Source organism: Perca flavescens, chromosome 9 (assembly GCF_004354835.1).
Source record: "Perca flavescens isolate YP-PL-M2 chromosome 9, PFLA_1.0, whole genome shotgun sequence".
NCBI classification, from domain to species: domain Eukaryota; kingdom Metazoa; phylum Chordata; class Actinopteri; order Perciformes; family Percidae; genus Perca; species Perca flavescens.
This window is the reverse complement of record NC_041339.1, coordinates 2946203-2970791: the sequence shown is the minus strand read 5'-3', so window position 1 is coordinate 2970791 and position 24589 is coordinate 2946203. Positions and strand designations below refer to the sequence as shown.

The 24589-nt window shown below is 41.0% G+C and overlaps 1 protein-coding gene across 2 annotated transcripts in view; it reads right to left on the bottom strand.

Annotated features, from left to right (window-relative positions):
* Positions 1-24382, bottom strand: part of fip1l1a (FIP1 like 1a (S. cerevisiae)) — a 34077-nt gene extending 9695 nt beyond the window's left edge. For both annotated transcript variants that reach the window (XM_028588222.1, XM_028588223.1), the window contains exons 1-11: positions 24202-24382; positions 23909-23963; positions 21849-22042; positions 20606-20701; positions 20378-20493; positions 19797-19867; positions 15763-15856; positions 15470-15566; positions 8977-9031; positions 4903-4958; positions 4105-4294 (exon numbers count right to left, since the gene is read on the bottom strand). In XM_028588222.1, coding sequence (XP_028444023.1) covers positions 4105-4294; positions 4903-4958; positions 8977-9031; positions 15470-15566; positions 15763-15856; positions 19797-19867; positions 20378-20493; positions 20606-20701; positions 21849-22042; positions 23909-23963; positions 24202-24268 — 1091 coding nt within the window. In that variant the 5' untranslated portion in view covers positions 24269-24382. The remainder of the gene's footprint in view (positions 1-4104; positions 4295-4902; positions 4959-8976; positions 9032-15469; positions 15567-15762; positions 15857-19796; positions 19868-20377; positions 20494-20605; positions 20702-21848; positions 22043-23908; positions 23964-24201) is intronic.
* Between the last annotated feature and the right edge of the window lie 207 nt (positions 24383-24589).

Sequence of the window (24589 nt, the reverse complement as noted above, 5' to 3'; positions counted from 1 at the left end):
AGCACTGGTAACACTGACATGGACCTCACCAATGAACAACAAGGGAGGCTAGCAACAAAGCTACGGAAGGCTCCATCTGTTTCTCTCTCTCTCTCTTTCACACACACACACACACACACACACACACACACACACACACACACACACACACACACACTAACAATGAATCTCTCCGGTTCCAGTCTAAAAATAGCACAGTCATAAATCACTGTAACAGAAAACACACAACCCATACATATGAGCGTGTGTGTGTGACGCATGTGAAGCCTGATCATGCGACCAGAATGTAGGGCAACACACAGTGACAGAGCCCAGAAGTGCTGAGAGCAGCACACATTGGACTCTGGGCCACAGGAACAGTCCATTAGAACAAAACTATGAAGTGAATACCCAACCTCCTGTGCATTCGCTGCGTATCTGTCACGCACATGTGATTCCTAAACTTCCTATCTTCTGCAGTTAGCCTACAGCTTCCCAGCTGTCCCCATGTCCCACTTCCCTCATTTGACCCACAAGGCTGTTCTGAGCTTTATATACAAAACCTGAATGTGACGCACACAAACACTCCGGCAAACCACTTTAAGTAGAAGAAGTGCTGAAAGGCAGAACAGCGTATGAGGATTATTTTAACTGAGCACAGTGCGGTAAGAGATGCTTCAGTTTGTCATTTTTGTTATTTTGCACTTATTTCCATGCGTTTATTATCAGTGAAGCTCCAACACTAGCTGACACAGGAATTCATTGTTATCAACAGCATTACAGCTTTTGCAGTCATAGACACAGACTGAGAAATGAGTCCAAATGTCTGCTGTGCTGCATGCAGTTGTAGTTTTAAAGGTGGCATATCATGAAAAAAACACCTTTTCAGTGCTTGTCCACATATATGTGGGTATATGGAGTGCCTACCAATACAGTCAGTCTATTGTGGGCTACCTAGATCAGTCAACATGGGATCCCTTCAAATTTTGCTCCAATTATTATGTCACATTCGGGCTCATTAGTATTTCCACCCACGGCTTGAAAACTACCTTGGCAAAGGAGAGCCATATTTTTCCAGCAAGCCAATCAGAGAAGCCAAATCTTAAAAGGAGCGTTTAAGGAAGACAGGATTACAGGTATATTCAAACAGACAGTATGAGACAAACTTAGACTTCTAGGACTTTGTAGAAAGCCCAATATATTAGCATTTTAAATGTCATATTTAACATATTTCAATTAATATAATAAGTTTCTCTTTTAATTCTAATTTTAGCCTGATTTTCTATCTGGTTTGCTTCGAAATTACAGTGTCCGAAAACCTTAAAAATATAGTTATCTAATCAGATTTAGTTATTGTTGTCTCTAGGCAGAAAAAAGGTTACAGCTCGCTCACTCATTGGTTAGGACTTTATGACTGGGACAGAAGCCCGGAGCTTGCGTGTTAATTTAGTAAGTGACGGGTAAATCAACCAATCTTATTTTGATATTGTAGTGGGCGGGACAAAAAAACACCCAAAACACACTTTGCAACGTTTACGGCTCAGTGCCAGACCCCAGAAAAAGAATGTGTTTTTTTAACATTAAAGCAAAGAAACAAGTTTTAGAAGATACCCCAAAACAGGTATGAAGCTGAAAATGAACATGATATATCTCCTTTAACTATTTAGGGGCATAAGGCAGTCGCAGTCGAATGCTTGAGTCCCAATTCCAGATCCGAGGCCAATGCTTCAGTTAAGGCTAATGGCAGGAGTATCCCTGATACCCAACATGTTCTGTACATGTTTTAGTGAGGACTGCTCTGTCACAGCAAAATGTCACACTCATCCTTTCATACGGTTTGAGCCTTAAGGTCAGCTGAGCGGAATGTGAGAATGTGAGAAGAAGGAAAGATGTGCCTGTGTGTATTCTAGTTGGCAGCTGCCTGAGTTGATGGTAATTAAATAGACATCTGGCAAACGGTCAACACTGAGAGTGTAGAGAAAATGTAGGGCAGGATTTGGCTGGTGCATGCATGTGAGCATGAGTGTTTGAGTACAAATATGGCAGCACTCTGGCTGTCAGACTGTAGGGTAGTAGGGCACTATGTGAAATTTGGAGCGGTGGAGATATCAGATTGGCTTTTATCATCCGTGAGCCACAGGGAGGAGTGTCTTGTACACTCAATTATTTCCTGGCAGAAGCAGGCAAATACAGCGAGTTATTCCCTCATCTAGAATGCACCCTGGCCTGTTTCACTGCACCAGAACAAAAATAAAAACTACTGCATATTTCTGTTAATATTACTTGAAATATGAGAGCGGAACCTCTGTCCGCTGCAACAATGGACACAAAGAACATACTGTGACTTTACAATGCCACACAAAACTAACATAGGGCTACATATAAAGAGACATACTAAGTTAAAGGTCACTCTGGGAACTATAAATTAGTACAAGCCAAAAATATTTTCCAATCCATTTTTTCCTGTCCACATGTTCTCTGCCAGTTGAGCTAGTCGGTGTAACGCAGGCTCCGGGAAGTAAGGATTGACTATACAGTCATTCTGAACTATCACCCAGCATTGATGCCAATACTATACTAGGCACTCATCTCTTGTCTCACCTGGCAAACAGACTGTTTCCTCCTCTTCATTCTTTGTTCTGTTTTTGTCTTTCCTTTGAAGTTTTCAATCACTCTAAAGCAAATCTTGCTTTACACACATACTGTACGTGTGTGTGTGTGTAAATGTGAGGGGAAAAGAGAGACAGAAACAGAGAGGCAAGCTGCAAATCCACACATGAAGTAGCCCAAAACAGACTGGATATCTGGACCAGAACCAATTTACTATATGTTACCCAGTCCAAAAGGCCACAGCTGCTCAGCAGGCACTTGCATTTATCTACTACAGAGGCATCCAAGAATGAAAAGAGGGACATGAAAAAATATATAAATATAGTTGCTATGCAGCTCATTGATCATATGAATGGCAACTGGCTCTGATAAATTTCAGTCAGGTTTTAGGGCGGGTCATAGCACGGAGACAGTTTTATTGCTTTTAGATCTTACTGCAGTTTTTGATACAGTTGACCATGTGATTTTATTTGAGCTTCTTACGCATTGGGTTGGCATATCAGGTACAGTTTAAAATTGGTAATTATGATCTTTCTAATGCTGTGGGGCCATTGTTGACTTAAATCATCCACCTCTCATGTTTCCCATGGAGTGCCTCAAGGCTCAGTTCTTGGCCCTTTATTATTTTATATTTATATTTGAGTACAACATCAGTTTCCATTTTCTTGCTGACCACTCCCAGATTTATTTCTCGTTTGACTCCAACAACACAATTCTACGCACTGTGCATCATTTTATTTTTTATGATGATGATCATAAAGTTGGGAGTTAGAGAGCAGAGCCAGTCTATTATCTCCCATCTCTCTGCCAATACATGGCACATGCATGGTCAGTGTGCGTGCTGGTGTTTGGTGGCAGCGTGGAGGCAGGTCTGGCCCGCTAAAAACATCATTTCTGTTGTTGTTTATACAGGGGCTGTTGAGTGAGAGCGCTGTTTTCTGTGAGACCCTGCGACACATCTGTTAGTTGTCTCTGCACTGTTTTGAGTGCTTTGATAAACCGGTATTTGCGAGAACTTTGCTCTTGTCTCCGACAAATTACAGTGAGCATGTGCAGCTGAATAAACTGAATAAATGGATCATCAAATCCAAAATTATACAGCGCACTGGACATTACCGGTAGTTTATTTTTAGCCCAGAAAATGCACCCAAAACATATTCAACTGTCCCTCACTGGCTTATTTAGATATAGTTTTGTTGATAGTCACTACAGATATGACTACATTATTTTGTGGTGTACTTGGCCTTCTGCATGACTCTTCTGCAAATATAAGATACCTTAGGAACGCTGCTGATTGTGTAAACATTTTTCATGTCCGTACTATGAAATAAAATCCTACACCGCCAAGTTATTTTTATTATTATATGATGGGAGAGGGCCCACTGTGTCTTGTGTCTGTGCTTGATCAACATGATGTACAAAAGGGAAACAGACTTGACAATTACATTCATTAAGTTAACTGACCTAGGATAATTTTATCATGATTTTTTATTACTTCAAGTCACTGAGACTCACCTGTGTGAAGAGGAACAGCTCTCCCTGTCCCTGTTTCTGCTTCTAGTAGTGTCTTTATCACGGCCGTGCTCTCTGGATCTGTCTCTGTCCTTGTCATGCTTTTCCTTCCGTTTGTAGCATTCCCAGGCCTCGGCAGTGTCAATCCCTCCAGTTTTGGAGGACATACTCCTTGGGATTAACGGTGATACAGCTAAGAGAAAAAGCAGAGCCATGCCAGACAGCTGACTGGAGAGGGCCAAAAACAGCAGCAGCCGGAACCTGCTTCAGTTTTCATTTCCTTAACGTATAAACTTAGCATTCACCAAAACACTGTTTTCAGAGCAGCACCTGCCACCTCTTTACAGTAGAAGTTAAAGTTCCTCAAAAAGAATACTTATGTATGATAAATGTAACCTCTAATGGCAACACTCTTTTATATAAACTCACTGGAAGTTTGAACAGAATATATAAGCCGGATACTAAAAGGAAATATAAAAAGATGTCCTGAAAACCTTCAAAACGCTATAAATCTATATTGATCTATCTAAAAGGCTCATAGATTTACAGGGTCAAATCACATATTTTCATTGCCCGTGATGGAAATGTATCAGTATTCAAAGACAAGTGATTATATTCCTAGAACGACTGGCTCCAGGAATCCATGAACACACTCTGGCCAGAATACCCAGAAGCAACACTCATCTTCGATCTTCCATTGATAAACTGTTTGTAAAGTCATCACGGCATAGTATGTTCAGTATATAAGTCATTCTTACTAAACATTATGCATTCTGGACGTTTACGGAAGCAGACATGTACCTGATGAACATGGGTGCCCTGAAGTTGAGGGGTCATCAAAGCCTTTGGAGTATGCACTGAAAATGGAAAGTGAACAGTCACAATACACACATAACATCTCTACATGACTCCACATCCTAGTTCAATACACAGTTTTTGTTGAAATAATGCTGTTTGTTCTACTGTATTTGTGGTATGATGGCGTATTAGGGCAATTATAGGTAAAAAAAAAAGGGGGGGGGGTAATATTCCAATTTCCAAGGTTATGTCATAAATTTACAAAGTAGGATATTCTCTGAGATTAAAGTGGTAAATTCATGAGAAAAACTCACAAATTTAAATATTCTGTGATTATAAAATCATACAATTCCTAGAGAAAAATCAGAAATTCTCTGAGATTAAAATGTATTTAATTGAAGTTTTTTTTGTCAAGGACCCACATCGCCTTACTTTGTAAGATCGGATCATCTTCGTCACACTACAGACGTCACCACTCAGAGAATATCAGTTTTTTTCTCATAAATTTAAGACTTAAATCTTATTTCTTGTAATATTTGCGGTGACATCTTCAGTCAACATTTTATAGTATTTCTCAAACTTCTTGTTGAATGTCTATTCCGAGCAGGGATATAGTGCCAGTTATCATTCAACTTGATATCATGCTCATCAATTCATCCTAAGATTGCCAAAAGAAACAGAGGGAGCAAACACATGATGAATCAATGAATGAAAAATAGTGGACTACTTTACAGCATGATCAAAGCACTTTTCCAAATGCACAGCTGTGTTTGCCAAGTGTTTGAAGTGACTGGCTCATTGTCAAAAAGCCCAGTGTGAGCTCGCCAAGCCACGAGGAACGCATGGAGGGCATTCTTCTGCTAATATCTGGATCTTCTGCCCGTCCACGTGGCCTGGACCCACACCCGCTTCCAATTGAAAACTTCCGAGCGTGCTGAAGGTGTGTATGAAGCTTATCCAAACACACTGGGCCATAAATCCCCTAGTAAGCAGGTCCATCATTCCCTGTGCTACATCAGCACTGACCCGGACAGTTTTCTCTCTCTACAATTAGTATTTTGCTGTAACAGAGGCATAGAGATATAGAGAGGCTTGTTTATGAATGGAGAAAGAGTGAGTGAATGGAAGAGTGAGTCCGCTGGCGCGGCCCTAACAGGATAATAATAACACTATGCTCAATGGTTCATTAAAACACTCTGCACTACTCAGTGCTCACACCAATGATGATTCTAAAATGCACCACAAGTTCCTTTAATGGTCAATAATATATATCATAGTTTTGACACATCAATCAAAAGGGAGGAGTCTGGCCCTGTTGTTGCATCACAGGAGAAAAATAGAATAGATATGTCAGATTTAAAATAACGAACACAACCAAAAAAATTGCATAACTGGAGAAGAATTTTTCAAATCAGCTCAAGCTGAATTTCAGTGTTTCTGGTTTGTCATTTCCAAAAGTGTGCTGCAATATTAGACTGTTGAGTGAACGTCTGCTTCTGGCATTGTTTTAGTTATTCTGCTATTTTTTTCCCCTGCTAAGACATGTTTTATTGTGCTTCCTGCTAGCTTGTGTGTTGTCAGATTAAGACACCAGTCACATTGTGTGAAACTAATACACCAAAACAAATAGGTTAACATGTCCAAATAAAGATTTTTAAACTACCTAGATTCCCTTCAAACTACTGTGATTATCATTCAACACTTTCTGTGTCTATGTCACAATAAAACCCATACAGCATACCATTCTTGTACCTGGAAAGATATTTCTATGAACAGTACAGTAGTGTTGGCTTTTGATTAAACAGCATGCCAACATCTATTGTTTTCACTGGTTTGACTTGTTCAGCAGTGCTTTTCCCAAAGATGATTGCACTCAATTTTTCATTTCATTCGACAAATACATTAGATTTAGAGAGTGAGAATGTTAAAGACTCCCTATAAAGATCTCCCTATAAAAGGCACATCATTGGGAAATTAGCCCAATCCTTAAAGTTTAAATACTAAATATGGACGTTGTGAGCCTTACGAGCCCTTGGCCCTGCACACAGCATGGGGAGCCAGGGCCCAGATCGTGCCAGGAGTACCTGCTGTTCCTAATATCCCCAAGAGAGTAGAAACAGTGAGGCGGGGACTATCTGTGTAGAAACTACACATGTGTGTTGGAGAAAAGTAAAAAAAAAAAGGAAATGATTCATAAAGCGTACGGAAGATGGCTGGCAGAGTTCATAGGAACAGCAAGTCCCTGAAGAATTGGGGATTTGGCAGATGGACTGAGATGTAAGAAAAACCATCCTTTAGGACAGAGCACCGAGTCAATTCAGACACACACACACACACACACACACACAAACACACACACACACAGCAAATTAAGAGAAAGGGAAAGAGTAGGATTGAAAAAAGAGAAAAAAAGATGAAAGGCACAGGAAGCTAGAGAGACAGACAAACAGACAAGAGATGGAATGAGACAGGCTGGATAAAGACAACATCCAAGAGAAACAAGCTCAGCAGCAACAAAAAGGGTTGACAGGCCTTGGAAGAAAATGCAGGAGAGCCCGTGGTACAACGTGGCCCACTTGTGATGTAAGTAGCAAGGGCGTAACTTTGGTTTCAACACTGAGATCTCCACTTTTGAACTAAATTGAAATTTTGAGCATATATATTTCTGCATTCTGGTGAATTTTCTGCAACAATTTATGTTGCAAATGTATTTATTTCGGAAGGAAAATTATAATAGGTGGTGGTGGTGGTGGGGGGGGGGGGGGGGGGGGGGGGTGTGCACTGGCCAGTTTTGATTATTGAGGGGGGGTAACCCCCCCCCATCCCCCCTGTAAATTACGCCTATAGTAAGAAGTGTAAATTAGAGCGGAAATGTGGAAGGTTGATGACAGGTTGTGACAAAGATCCGTAGAGAGGAGTGGGGGATGCCTTGGATACTGATAAACATGCTAAAACAAGTCTGTCTTGCTGTCTTGCTTTCTACCTTATTTGGCCATTGGTGCAGGCCGCAAGATCAGCAACAGAGCACAGTGATAAAACGGATCCAGCTCAGAATGAAAATGTCAGAAAACCTAAATACGGGTTGTTCTTTGGTGTCAAATAAGAGCCACTTAAGTCTGCCTCAGAAATGAGGAAACTGCTTCCAACAGCAATTACTCTGTTTTAAATGTTCAGCACTAATGCACCTTTTATAAATGATGTCTGTGCCAGTCTCTGACTAATGTTTTTCTTTTCTTCCCGCATTTCTGCTGAATTTGTTTCTTACTGCACCTGAGTCAAACCCTCCCTGTAAGGAGATCAGTATACTGTTTCTCTGACAGTGTCTCCATCCCTCCTACGGTTTCTCCTGCTCCTAATACTGCAGCCACTACATTCAGACCTCTGTGGTACCCATGGACAGTATATAAAATGACCAACAGATCCCGTTGCTCTGGACGGAGACCAGTGAAGGATATAAGAAGCACTTTTCCGGTGATAGTTGAGAAACTGAACTTGAAGACGTAGATGTGACGTGAGCAACCTGTCTGAAAGTTGTAAGTCTTCTGGTAGCTGTGCCAAGAGAAATCTCAATCATTCCCAATCTTGCAGTGACGGAGAGCATAGGTATATGTAAGGAGATAATATGGGCACAGGCTAATTATTGCTAACTAAAATGCTAGTTGACATAAGTAATTAAACTTAAACAGCTAATGTGAGTCGAAACTGTCTGTGAGCTTCTCCTGTACTGTATGATAATTCCTCTACTACGCGACCTACTGTCGTAGAGTAGAGGACACAATTGTTAGCCTATTTTTATAAAAACGTCTGCTACGGAGCCTTAACATGAGGTACAAGGTAATGTTGCCTTTTATACATGTCTTTAGAAATAAACAATGGACAAATAGAGTCTTTAAACGCTTCAGATGTAAAGTTATTCGCTGTCAAAGTGACGTCAAAATGAATGGCAGTCAATGGGATGCTAACGGGAGGTGATGGCTTGTTAGCATCAAAATGGCGCCATAGGAGCTACGGGTTGTGGAGGGAGACTTACCCCCTTGGTGGTACCAGACATACATGATGACAAATACATGGACTCACCCATCCAAAGCAGCAAACGGGGAGGCAGACAGCGGTCCTGATCGGAAAAGGAAAGCTGCGTGGAGAAGAAGACAAAACCATGAGGCAGGTTACGGACAGTGACCAGGTTTACATACGATTATATATAAAATTATCTCGGACTGCATCTTATCTACACCCAACCTCAGACTGTAAACCTCTTCAAAAAGAGACCATTACTCCGCATTGACTTCCATCTATACTTTTCAGATGGTTTTTGTTTTCTAAAATATTGTGGCCCACGCTGAAACATGGCTATATCTTTTCTTCTTTATCTTATATTTGCAAAATTGGCAAACAACTACACTGTGTAACCACCATCATCTGTGAGGCAGAACTGTGGCAGACATGCTCTACTTTGACTTAACTAGTCTCGCATTGCCAGACCTTCCTCCACAGCGCTGCCGAGGAGGGTCTGGCTAGTCCACACAACATTCCGGGATGGGAGAAAAATGTGCTCTGGTTCATTGGCATTTCTGTAAACTAATCACAATCGTCTTGGGCGGTGCTCAGCACCGGACGAAGCTAGCATGGCTCTGCAAAATAGCCTCAGGAAGAAACTTGTTTTGGTGAAACATTTGCACCCCGAAAAAGAAAACGACACATAATATTAAATGAAGTTGATTGTTCACACAAAACAGCAACATAAGCTTTTTAAATTAGCTGGATACATGGTCAAACATAATTTGCTCTTACCAGTATATTACCGTGTGTATTTTGTCCATAGCAAATCCCCGCCAATAGGTCCCAAAACTTCCCAGTAAGAGAGTCAATGTAGTAAACATATTCTTTGTAAATCTTTACAATCCTTCCCCAAACGAACCAAGCAGGCCTGCCTTGTTGCACAATCTATATTTTCCTTAGAACTTGCCATTCAGCGTGAAATGTTACACGGAGGTTCCGGTTAAAGGGGTTTTCAGAATTTTGGACATAGGACCTCATTTCCAAGTGTGATGTTTATCAGTGGAGACCGTTCTCAACACGTTTCATCCAGTCCTTCCAGTTGGAGAGTTCGCTGGTGCTAGGCTAGCAACAGTAGTCAACAGTATCTGCTAGCCTGCCATTTAAAAGCAGTCTTACACACACCAAAGTACACCCGAGTTGATGGAATAATGTTAGAAATAAAATCATCCTTGCATCACATTGCAATAGTTATACTTTGTTCCCTGTAGTTGGTAGTAGACATAGGCTACGGCAGCAGCAGACTGATAATACCTAGGCTACCGGGGAAGCTGGTTTCCACGACAATCGCGCGAGTTGTACTGTGGAGTGGGTAAGACTGTTTTTAGTGGCAGGCTAGCATAAATCGTTGACTTGCGCTAGCTTAGCACCAGCGAACTCTGCAACTAGAAGGAATGGATGAAACGTGTTGAGAACGGTCTCCGCTGATAAACATCACACTGGCTAACTTGGAAATGAGGTCCTATGTCCAAAATTCTGAACGACCCCTTTAATGTTGCTCGATCCGACCGGAGTTTAAAGTTAACACAAAGAAAGGGGAAAGTAAAGGACTTCCGGCAGAACTTCCGGCGGCACCGGAACTATCCAGTAAATGAACCGTTGCTGTCTATAGACTTTGAATTAGCAAGTTAAAGCTCTATAGTCTATGATGGGCATGGTCTGAGACAAGTAGGCAGATCAAACCCAGTTCACCTGTTGAAAACACATGTGTAATATATGCCTCATGCAATGGGGGTTTTATTTCAAATGTCCAATTCCCAATGCAATGCAGTCATTTTGACTGCCAACTCCACTGTTAGCCTGGAGAGGCAGTTGACATTAACAACACACAACATCATTTTGGTATTACCACTACTACTTTTTTCAAGCTTGCTAACTGGATTTCTGCCTTTGCTGAAGATGAGTTTGCTTCTCAATTTAAGGAAAAGATTCAGCAGACAGTTTAACAGTTCAGACGTTGGCACAGTAATACTGAGCCAGGGTTTAATAGGCGATTATGCAGCGATATTTACTATTTTTATTTATTTATTTTGGCTAATGTTACTTAATACTGGGTGCTTAAATTACTTGTAGAATAATCTGTAAGCAATACATTTAAGCAAAAGCAGAACATTCAAAACATATGTTGCTATAATGCAAATTCTTAAATCAGATCAACTAAGGTTTAATTTGCCTTTTACTTTACTTCCTTAATAATCCAAACTATCCATGAGGGACAGAGAGAGAGAGAGAGAGAGAGAAAGAAAGAAAGAAAGAGAGAGAGAGGGAGAGAGAGAGAGAGAGAGAGAGAGAGAGAGAGAGAGAGAGAGAGAGAGAGAGAGAGAGAGAGAGAGAGAGAGAGAGGGGAGTTAACATAATAATAGACAAAAGCTATTACATGTACAAAAGTTAGGCGAATCTGGTCCAACAAAGAATACATATTTCAGTTGGATGTCTATAGAAATATTAGGAAAACATTGTGAACAGTGTGAAAATGTGTCAGCAATAATAAAGTGGAACAAATAACAGGAACGCAAGGCACAAATTTCAAAAACATCTCCCATTACCAACAACATAAACTAATAATTTATGGCGCTACTCATTTGAAGGTAGAGAAATTAGATCAGCCTAAAAATGTCAGAGCAAAAACATGTGTCAGGTCCTACTTTCCTTTTCCTCCATCGATAAAACACAACAAGTCAAATGCTTGGGTGCACAGTTAATGGTCCCATTAAGTGTGCACCAAAACTAAATGTTCACATTTTACATGACCAAGCAACACAATCAGTTCTAAATCACACACTTAGTCTGCACTGAGTACACACTCACATGAGTACACACACACACACACACACACACACACACACACAGAGAGATGCCTTTGACGAGCCAAGGCAAAAACACACATTCACATCTGGATACCATCCCCTTCTTTTTTCCATAAAGACCCCTAACGTGAGAGTGGCTCAGAGCAGTTTTCAACAGCGTACAGAACACACAAAAAAATGGTTGAAACAGGAGGAAGAATAATAAGAGCTGTAGGAAGTTCATGCTAGAATATTAAAAAAGGAGCACAGGGTTCCCTGTATGTGAGTGAAATGTAGAACATCTTCCTGCTCTTTCAAATATTGTCCCACAGAGTTGAGAGGGCCTGAACTGCTCACTATAGAACACTGACCCAGCAAGGCCTTTGGTACTTCAGACACCTGGACACCCAAGGGAAGACACACACACACACACACACACACACACACACACACACACACACACACACACACACACACAACACAACACAACACACACACACACACACATATAAACTACCAGGCTTGGGAAAAAAGGAATCATAGTGCTGAGGGCTGGATTCAAGCAAGAAAACAGACCAAAAGACATTGGGGATTCATCAGGAACTGCGTGCTGCACGCAAACACCAGCAATTAAGATGCATAACAACAGATAGATTGACACAACAGCAGGAGATTATCAAATCAAAAACTATTAGGAGTGGTGGTAGTGGGGGATTCATGTGTGTATACTGATTTTTTTGTGTGACAATTTTTAAAATCGATTCTTTTCCCCAGGATCAATATTTTTTTTATACATTTTTTTTTACCAATGATTCACCTAAATATTTTCTGTTTATACGGTACGGCCGACGACGACTACATCATATCTGTTTCCAGCAAAACAAACCGGACGCAGAAAATGCAGAAAATCCATGTCATGTACTTCTTTACAGATGAAATTAATGTCAGACTGACTGACGTGTAATGTGCATTCTTCTTAGAAAAAAAATTGTTTTTAGAAATGTCTCATGATACATTGTCTCTAAAGTGTATTAATTAACTTTTTTTTGTTAAAGAAAGAAAAGAAAAAAGCAATATTCAATACTATCGAATCGCAATACAAAGCGAATCGGCACCCACGTATCGTGAAAGAATCGAAACGGGATTAAAAGCAAATCGTCCCAGCCCTAGTAACTATAGAAAATACTAGAAGTAGGTAATAAAAAGTGATTCCCACAGTAATTATGCTGCGTAGTGCGTATGCATGCACAAACTGTAGACACACATGCGCTCACAGTAAACACCAGCTCGTCCACACACATGTCATCGATGTTAGCGTGAGTGAGTAATTGTTTCTACCTGTGGGGATCGCAAGTGAGTGTTTGATGGGGGCTGGGGTTCCATGCTTGGCAGCATATGAGAGAGCTAATGGCTGATGGCTAATTGCCCGATTGTGCTTGCGTGGCTTTCTCTCTCATGCTAATGTTTCACAGAGCTACAGGCTGCAGGCTTTTAGATGGAGCTGATATTTCACATCAAACCACATGCTGTCCGTTCTGCACTACAGCAGAGGTCAGAGTTTTCTTTTTCTTAGGTAAAGGCTACTGTCTCCCGCACTCTGAGACGCAGCGATGGACAGATCCCTCGTGCAGTGACAGTGTCCTGTCATTGTCCTGCCGCCTGTAAAGAGCAAAGCCATTAGTTGCTGGTCTAAAGCTTCCTGAAAAAGAAAAAAAAAAAAAAAAGTCTTTCTCAACTGCAAACCTTAAAATCAATATTGAGTGGGCTAAGTTAACTTTTGACGTAATTGAATTAGTTTTCTTGGAAATGATGACTACATCGTATTAGTGTTTATGTACGTGCTGATATTCCTCGTTTCGATTGGATTGATAAGCACTATCAGGGGTCAGTAGCTCTCATCAATAGCCCTGATCTGAGGGCATCTGGTAATGAAAAAGAACTGCACATCTGCTCGGCTATGATCCTCAGTCGATGTATCAATGCCAAATGGAAGGACACTCACATACAAGCTGTGTTGCAACACTGACTGTAGTGACCCACTAACCGGCTGTAGAAAGCATTAGCTGCAGCGCACAGCAGCAGTCAGCCTCACCTTGGCTGTGCGCTATTCTGCACTGATAGATGACAAGGGAACAACCCTGCAATGACACAGTTCCACTCCAAAATCTGCACCGATCAAACACACTTGGCATCTAATGTGACCTGAATGAAAAATAAACAAAAAATTAAAGAAAAAAAAAAAACTTCTTTCCCTCTGCCCTATTCCCTACGGTCAGCCTGTTCAGCACATTTCTCGTGCCACAATATGCTGGCCCAGCACTTCGTTTCTTTTTTTTACCAAGGGCTATTTTTATCATGTTGCACATTTGCATCACAAAAGCAGGCCGGTCCTATAACTTTAATAAAGGGGAGGGGCCTAGATAAAAGCTACGCAAATACACTTCAAAGCTGGAGTTGACTGTTCAAAGCTGCAGTCGGCAGGATGTTTGATATTTTGGTTGTATTAGCAGCTCTGGCACGGGTTCACCAGGCAGTATGGGGCTCACTGGGAGTGTGTGAGGGGTAAGAGGGGGCCCTAAACCAGCGCATCTATTTTGGAACCTTTGAAGATGAAGATATGGCATGTGCTCAGCTGTGTGCTTAGACCCGGGAGCCTTCTTGGATTTCTATCTGATTCACTACAAAGACCAAGAGGAAGTCTGAAGACTGACAGCACCTGGATGGCACTATGGACACCTGCCTGCAGGAAGACATATATCCATACGATCTCTTCTTGCTTACACGCATGCACGCACGCACGCACGCACGCACGCACACACGCACGCACGCACGCACGCACGCACACTCACACACACACACACACACTGTTCACCTCTGTCCTTCAACTCCACAGGATTATTTATTATGACATGTGTTGCAGCTTCACAAACACGCATGGTCAGATTGCCATTAGTCATTTGTACAGCTGCATGATGCGTGATGTGGCCCACAGGGGGTTCTCATGGGGCCCTTTCCACCTGAAATCTTCACTTAAATCTACTCCCCCAGCTTCCTAAAAGACAACTCATCTGTTTGTTATCATAGCGTCAGATGAGAGAAAAAAACAATATGCGAGGAGATTTGCCTATTAAAGAGATATTTAGTTGATTTTAAACCGGCTCTGTGTCATCTTAGTGTGGGCAGTGTGTACAGATGAACGGTGCGTGGCTTCCCTCGGTGGCGCTGCTTTCCAGGTTCCGTGTTATCCGGGGGTTTAAGCTATAGTGCGTAGTTTCTGTCGCACCCCTGATGAGGAATTCTAAGTAATGACAATAACACTGTCGGCGCGTTCACGTGATACAAGCCTTCTGTTATCGCGTACGCGCCCCCACCCCTCTTCGATGCAGTTGCTAGTAGCCAAGAAGGACACGGAGGATAAAAAAAACAAAAACATGATGGACTCTTCAGAAGAGGTTATTATCTTCACTTGAGTTTCTGCACAGGAAAGTCACCTGACGCCACAATCTTCTGAACATAGTCATACTGAGAAACACAGAGAGAGTTGTGTGGAGCTGATAGTCTTAATTAGCTTTGGAGCATTTAATTTGGCAACGGCTTGAATGTAAAGGACTTTCATTATTATCAAAAAGTTACGAGCTAAAGCTTTAAGCCAAATCATCAGACAGTTCCCACACTAGGATGACACAGAGCTGGTTTAAAAGCTTTTTCCCAGTGGCAGGGTGACTTACGTGGTGGAGGAATATATGCAAATAGAGAATTGAAGTTCGATGGAGAGGACGGATAAGAAGTAAATCTATCCTCCTCGGGGGACATCTCAGTAGTCACCTGCAATGTAAACATAGCAATTAATAGCTTCAGTGACATTGTCTTTGTTTCTCACACACACACACACACACACACACACACACACACACACACACACACACACACACACACACACACACACACACACACACACACACACACACACACACACACACACACACACACACACACACACACACACACACACACACACTACCTGAGAATGGTTTTCTCCATCACTGAGACGTCGGCTCCTTTCTACTCTGGATCCCCTTCGTCCTTTATTTGCATTATTGGTAGCACTTGGCTGTCTGTTGATCAGTTTACATGATAAACAGTCCACATCACATCCATTCAAAATTGTGATACAGTGCCAAAAATAGCAAGTGACCCTTTATTAAAGATAAGTAATTGTTTACATTCAACTTTTAATGTACACTTGCATAACATTTAAAAAGAAAAAGCAGGACTTTGCCCTAATCTCACTCCCCATGTCCTGACTATAACCCACTGCAGGCCCATTAACGCATTAAACCTCCTTATCTGGGTCTATCTTGCCTTCTTCACAGAACAGCCCTTTACAGTCCTAACCCCCCCTCCCACCCCCCATTGAGCAGCCACACAAATACACCCACACACACATACATGGGACAATAACCCTTTAGTCAGCAGATAGAGAAGAACATACAGAAAAAACATAATAACAACTACATCTAATGGCAGCTCAATAGGGAAGTGCTTGAAGCTCCTTAATGTCTCTTCGGCTCGCTTCAGCTTTGAAATACGAACCAAATAAAAATTTGAACACAATAGCTTTGTAGTTAGAGAACAATCCCTTTCTTTTACATTCTGATACATGGATTTAAACTAGGGGGAAAAATTGTGACTGAAATGAATCCCACTGACATCCCAGGGGACAGCTATATTGGTAGGCAATATCGATGGCGAACATCACACACAGATCAACAAATACAGCAAGAGCATCACATTTCCCCACTCTCATATAGAATGAGACGGCTGCCGTGTCAATGCCTCATTGAACACATCACCCACTACATAATAGAGTGTGTGTATTTGTCTCTCTGGCATGCTACAGTATTATGCTACAGTATTATGAGTAGTATGACTTCCTGGTTCCCCCTCCGGTCCAGCTCTGTCACTCAGATACAGGGAGACGCATGACGCCACATAGCGCTCACATGCACATGACCTCCCCTGAGGGGCAACCTTGCAGTCGGAGGGGAACATCATCAACGGACAAATCTTTAATAAAGTGGCCAGTCCTGCCAGTAAGCATCCTCGACAGCCGTTTAACTAAATAAGTAAGGGAAAAGATGCTGTTGTGTTTGAGCAAAAGGCATACAGCACCTCGTCCATAAATAAATGCAAAATGCATGCTGGGACTGGATGCGTTTTACTAACATGACAAGCATCTGTTGCTCATGAGTGTATACATAAACGATAGAGGCTGTAAATTACCATGGGCCAAGTCTATAACAGCTGTGTCTCCCACCGGCTTCAGCAAGCTCTGGGACTCCAAACTTCCCCCTAAAAGCTTCACATTAACCCTTGTGTTGTCTTCCTGTCAACCATGAACTTGTTGTCCTTCGGGTCAAAATTGAATTTTTTGTGCTTTCCGACGTTTTTGTCACTTATTTCAACACTTTTTTTTTTATTCATGGTCAATAAACCTTATTTATATGATATATATATATATAGAACTAATATTTGAGTTTAAACAAAGCAGAAATTATGAATTATTTGACCAACAGATCACAGACTGGTTTATGTAAAAGTTTAGTCAGGATACTGTATTTTTTTTTTCTCAAATGCTATAAAATTTAATTCAACACCCAAAATGCTATGAAAGTAATCATTTATTTTTACCTGTGAAGAATGTTGTATGGGTTCCATACAACGTACATCCATGCATCCATGCTATTTTTGGTAAATCTGTTTGAAATAAGCCCATATTTCTGATATAAAAAACATTGAATACGGGTCAAGTTTGACCCGAGGACAACAGAAGGGTTAATGTGAAGAGGACTGTACACACGCATGGGAAAAAGGAAGTGGTTCCTCTTAGAGCTTTGCGTTCTGTGTTGCGTGCCGTGGAGCATCCAATGGTAATGGTAATAATAATAATAATAATAATAATAATAATTTATACTTTATTAATCGTGCAAGGGGAAATTACAATGTTTTCACTCCATTGTTATTATACACATTACACACAGGCCTGAATTACACACACATGCTCAGTACCTATACATGCACTAATGGAGAGATGTCAAAGTGAGGGGGCTGCCCATGGAGAGGCGCCCAGAGCAGTTGGGGGTTTGGTGCCTTGCTCAAGAGCACCTTGGCAGTGGCCAGGAGGTAAACTGGTAAGATGCCCTTACGTAAATCCTCATTAGGACAAACTTTTTGTTCGGGGAATCAATATGTGGAATTCGTTACCTACTCAACTTAAAAAATATCCTGACTGGGATTATTTTAAACTGTTTTTGAAGAGGGAGCAGTCATGTAGTCATGAATAATCTGGCGCTCCTGTTTTATGGTGACTGACTGTATTAGTCTGTGTTTTGTATTGCTTTGTCTATATTTTCTTGTGAGTTTTGTATTTTAAGGTATGCATCTATTGATGAGGTTGTGTTATCTACGGTCTTTTATGTATTGAGTTATTGTATTTAAAAAAAAAAAGGGGGTCCATCTAGGGACGTGCATTGCATATTAGCTTAGGCTATAAATTCTGTGGTGTGTGATAGGTCTACGCTACATACTTGTCCCCTTACAAATAAACACAAAAAAGGGAAGGAACAGAACAATTTGACAACACAAAGCTGACCCATTTAATGTAGATGGAATGGTTTTTCTATTATTGTATTACTCTTATTTTCCCCCACTATTCCCCCGTTGCTCAGGAGGGAATGTTGGGTGTGTAAATTAGATTATGGTCTAGACGTCAGGGTTCAACAATAAGGGTTGCCGATGGCCCGGGCATATTTTGATCCGGCCCGCATATCAATTTAGGTCCACAATACATTTTGGCCCACCGAGTTTTTGTCGCTTTTTTAATGTTTTGTCGCTTTTTTTCTACGTTTTTGCCACTTTTTCAGAGGTTTTTTTGGCGCTTTTCTGACTTTTTGGGGGGCTTTTTTAAATGTTTTTTCCGATTTTGTCGCTGTTACCTTTATCTGTTTTGTTTTTCTATGATCAATAAGAAACTTTTTTCTGACTTTTTTAGGACTTTATGTCGACCAAACTGTAGTGAGAAGACTTTATAAGACATACAATAATACGGTCAAAGATATTTGACTTTTGTCTTAAGTAAAAGCATGTCTATGGCCCTGGATGTGATTCTGATTTTCCAGCGTGCCCCTTAGTGAAGTTGAGTTTGACACCCCTGCTCTAGTTGTATTGAGAAAGTATTAAGCTCTTTTACTCAAGTACAGAAGTACATGAAGGAAAATGTAGTTAGAGTATCAAAAGTAAAATTACTCATTAGACAGCAAAATGTCCTGTGTCAGAGTGTTATATACAGTAGTATATGTAGCAGTATTACATGTGAGTATTTTCATGTCACAGCTGGTCAAGGTGATATTTTAATCTCAATTTTGATTCATAACTGTACATCATATGTTATTAGTTAATATAAATAGGAACTACAACCTATTAGATTGTAAACAGTGACATGTTAAAGTAGAAGTATAAAGTAGCACAAAATGGAAATACAAGTAGGTCAAAATTATAATTAAGTACTTCTTTACTTTCCACCACTGTGAGTGCAAAGTGGTGGCAAAATATTTTTGGCCATCTTAGGACATACCTGCAAACTCAGAAGGGCAGAAAAAGGTGACACATCTCAGGCATTTAAGTGGCGCCTAAATAAGGCACCGACATCCGTGTTGCTATTCATTCCGGTAGATAATGGTCGTTAAGGCAGCACCCGTATTACTGCCGTATTAGCACCGTGTCTCGGAACCCCCCCCCAAAAGGAACTCTTCGGATCTACACGATTCACATGGATGACATTTTCCCATTCAAAATGGTGATTTTCGCCGAAAAACGACTAGTTTGCAGGATCAGAGGAAACAGATGGCACCAGGCTGATAGTTGTTGTGTCACACACAAACAGAAACAAGCAGCTGCCAGCCTTGCCAGGCTGTGGGCTCCGAGTCAGAGCAAGGAATGGGATATGGGCTGAAGCACTGAGGACACAGACAATGTAGAAGACATGTAGGAACTAACCTGGAAGGCAGTATAGAGGGGCTGCCTGATGAAGGAGGAGCAGGAGAAGAAGACTCTTTTTCCTTCTGGGCCTAAGTGGGATTACAACAGTGTTAGAGCAATAGTGTCTGTTGTGATTCAGGGCTGGGCAATATACCAACATTATATCAATAAAGTGTTATGAGATAGATATCGTCTTAGATTTTGGATATCATAATATCACATAAGTGTTGTCGTTTCCTGGTTTTAGAGGCTGTATTACAGTAATGTAATTTTCTGAATTTTCCAGACTGTTCTAGCTGTTCTATTACAGTATTTGCCTTTACCCACTTAGTCATTATATCCACATTGCTAATGATTATTTACCACAAATATCATTGTGTAAATATTTTGTGAAAGCACCAATTGTCAACCTTACATTATCGTCACAATACCAATATAGAGGTATTTGGTAAATAAAATGTCGTGATATTTGATTGTTATCCATATCGCCCAGCCCTAGATTCATGTTTTCAGATTATGTTTTCCTTCTTTTTTTTTAATGGTGTCTTGGAAAAAAGAAGACTGTTGACTAAATCACATCAGTGATCATCTTTTCTTACCAAGATTTTAGTGTATAGTTTTCTATTAGCTTTACGGACTTTCGACTGTCTCGTAGAGTAGGTGTTCCAGCTCTCTTCATCGAAACCAAAGTTAAAGTAATCGGAGATGTTAGCACCTAAAAGCAAAAAATGCAAAATAGTATTGAACAAGTCTATAGCAAAGTTTACACAGAGAGTACACGATGCAAAGAATCACCCACGTCTAGAGGCTCAAAGACCACTACTTACCAGCTTTCCTCCATGGCTTTTCTTCTGAAGCCTTTGGTACTGGGATTCCTGGGATACTGTCCAATGCATCAGTGTCTAGTCCCTTTGTATTACCAACTGTAAAACATTTGACAGGATTCAAGCTGTCTGAAACAAACCACTCACTATCGCCAAGGACTTTAAAGTGCTCATATCATGCTTTTTGGCTTTTTCCCTTTCCTTTATTGTGTTATATATCTTTTTTGTGCACGTTATACGTTTACAAAGTGAAAAAGCCCAAAGTCCCCCCCAAAGGGACTTACCATCTCCAACAGAAAACACTGTTCACAAACTGCTCCAAACAGCTCTATTGAAGTCCAGCCTTTACTTCAGAGGGTCACTTAACACACGTTATAATGCTCGCCTAGCTGCTAGTGTGGCACACCCTCATACTCTGCTTCTGACTGGCTAGTAGTCCTTACCTAGGTACTGTCAGGGCCCGCCCTCATACTCTGCTTCTGACTGGTTAGTAGTCCTTACCTAGGTACTGTCAGGGCACGCCCTCATACTCTGCTTCTGACTGGATAGTAGTCCTTACCTAGCTACTGTCAGGGCCCGCCCTCATACTCTGCTTCTGACTGGTTAGTAGTCCTTACCTAGGTACTGTCAGGACACGCCCTCATACTCTGCTTCTGACTGGCTAGTAGTCCTTACCTAGGTACTGTCAGGGCCCGCCCTCATACTCTGCTTCTGACTGGTTAGTTGTCCTTACCTAGGTACTGTCAGGGCACGCCCTCATACTCTGCTTCTGACTGGCTAGTAGTCCTTACCTAGGTACTGTCAGGGCACGCCCTCATACTCTGCTTCTGACTGGCTAGTAGTCCTTACCTAGGTACGGTCAGGGCACGCCCTCATACTCTGCTTCTGACTGGCTAGTAGTCCTTACCTGAGCTACTTACTGAGCATGTGCGACTCCCAACAAAGATGGAACAGAAGTGTGATGTCTCGCTCTGTAGCTAAAACAGAGTGCTCAACACACAGGGTGAAAAGAGGAGCTGCAGCAATGTGCAGTACAACAAAAAATATGGTGTTTTTTGAAAATTAAACCATGTAAACCTATTCTGATATAACCTCTAAATAAATAAATAAAAGGATAAATAGGTAGAATGAATGAATGAATTTGAAGAAAGCCTGAGGGCGGAAACGTCATCAGAATAAAAAAGAGATACGCATATGGAGCCAGAGTGTGCGACACTTTGTTCTTATTTAAAAGAAACACAAATACCTTCCTGGTCGTTTCCTTCTTTTTTCTTTTTTCTTTTTTTTTCTTTTACTTCCTGGTCCTTTTGTCTTGTGTGGGTGGGGTTGTGTGTCGTTTCGTCCTCTGAGCCGTCACTAAAAGGTGTGTCAGAGCACATCGCGAATGCGTGTGCGCTCCATTCAGCATCAGTTTTCAGATGCAGCGGTGTGTTCTCGGAGCTGCAAGAAAACCAGAGGCACGCACATTATCAACAAAGTCATCTCCATCATCACCACATTATTTTGAACACTGGGTTGAGGGCTAATAACCTAATTTCCAATGGCACCTCCCAAATTCAAGACTAATACATCACACACAAAAAAACAATGAATATATCTTGAAGCTCCATTTTGACAGAAGTGGGTTTCTGACAAATGATGCACGATCATATTATGCCCAACAGGCCAAACAAACACAATAATAGGCTGCAAGATTTAACATTATTTTGTCAGAAGATGGAAAGCAAACAGTCTCATATTGCACGTCTGTACGGTGACACAAAAATCGCTGTATTCATCAGCACTGTCATTGTCGCTGGCTTCATCATCTTGGACAGCTTTCAAATTACCCCAGAAAACAAAAGAAACACATGGAAATAATAATAATAATATCCACTTGCATATCGAAACGCAGTTTATTTGGCAGGCGCTGTGAGAAAAATGCAAATGAATGTACACAGTAGATGATTATGAAGGCTGGAGATTACATTCTGCAGTGAGTGTAGCTATTCTGAGCTGAGTGCTTTACTCAGACTACTCTTGTCAAGACCAATTACAGTATAGGCTAAGTGTCCACTTTTAGAGATTCTTTAGAATATGATATTACTTTATTATAAAAAAAACATCAGTTCCACAGCAGTTACTGCATGGCACAAAAGCAAACACAATAAAGCCATCTGAAAAGAGACAAATTTAAAACGCTTTTTTCTTTTTTTGTGGGTGCCTGGGTAGCTCACCTGGTAGAGCAGGTAGATAGATAGATAGACATTTATTGATCCTTTCGGAAATTCATCTTGCACCATACAGCTCATCAAAAAGACAGACAACAGATCATAAACAACAGACAACAACAAGACCACCAACCCCTCCCTCCTCCCCACACAACCCCAATACACAATCCCAAATATCTGCACATCATACATACAAGAATAGCAAAGTGCAATGTCATTAGCGCCAATGAGTTATCAACAGTAAGGTGCATCATCATCAGTGGTGTTTTAATATTATACCAACGTGTAGTATTATTAACCAGAAAGGATCAAGTTATTTTCCCTAATTTATTTAGTAGTGTAATGCTGGTAGGAATGAATGATTTGCGAGCCCGGTTGGTTTGTAAGGACGGCACCCTATATCTTCTGCCTGATGGCAGCACCTCATACGCCTGAAACAGGGGACGCCCATATATAGAGGTTTACTCCTCGACACAGCAGTCGCAGGTTCGATTCTGACCTGCAAATTCTCTGGGCAGGCAAAGCAGAGAAAGGGGAGGTAACCTTTCTCCTTATGACCTCATAAGGAGAAGATTCCTGATTGGTCCATCTGAGCTTTCATTTTCTCAAAGGCAGAGCAGGATACCCAGGGCTCAGTTTACACCTATCACCATTTCTAGCCACTGGGGGACGATATGCAGGCTGGGGGAACGCATATTAATGTTAAAAAACCTCATAAAGTGAAATGTTCATGCCATGGGACCTTTAAAAGATTACAAGTTAAAGAACTGGAAGAAGTACTCAGATCTTGTATGCAAATGTAGCAATGCCACAGTGTAGAAAAAGCCGTTACTCTGTTACAAGTAAACAACCCCCGGTCAACATTTGCCTCTGAAGTATAAAGTAGCAGATAATGGAAATACTATATTACATATAAAATCCTCCCAACAATATTTTCCACTGTGATGGAGTAGAAGTATAAAATAGCAAATATTGAAAATACTGTAAAGTACAAGTACCTCAAAAGTAATTAAGTACAGTATCTGTGTAAATGTAGGCTACTTAGTTACTTGTCACCACCGGTAATGATACTGCCTATGACACATATCATACACACCTGGATGGGATTTGAACCTCCTCCTTGTCATCTCTGGTGATCATGTCATAAATCACTGAAACACACACACACACACACACACACACACACACAAAACACACAAAACTTAGTTTTGACACTTTAACTTTAGTAGCTATGCTGTGCTACAGTAAATTCACCGGGCCATATGTGGCAAATATAACGACCATCAGCCACGATCTCTCTAAGTAATCACGTTTAAATGCCGAAAATTAATACAATACATTAACGAGCATTATGCTAACGGTCGAGGAGGAGGTGAAATTGTACGTTACATTGATATATTTGTCCCTCGTCGCTATCTTCGGTGACATCTTTGGAGTCTGACTCCGATGAAAACATTTTAACATAGAAAATTTACTTTTAAACAAAAAAATGTAGCTTTTGTTATAAATGTGGTGGAAAACGGGGATGTGGGATACCAGTGTGCTATGTGTCAGTGAAATTGTCAGCAAGGCGTTGCTATGGAGGCATTTAAGAGAAGTGACAGCACATAAAGCCAACTGTCATTGGCCAGACACCTGTCTCGCGCTCAGTTGACCAACTGTAGCCTAACCATTGATATCAAAAGGTTGATATTTATTTTTAACATGTTTTTCAGAATTAAGTATACTCTTTTGATTGCTTTTCAGCCATTGACATATCGTTGTTAGTAATGACAGT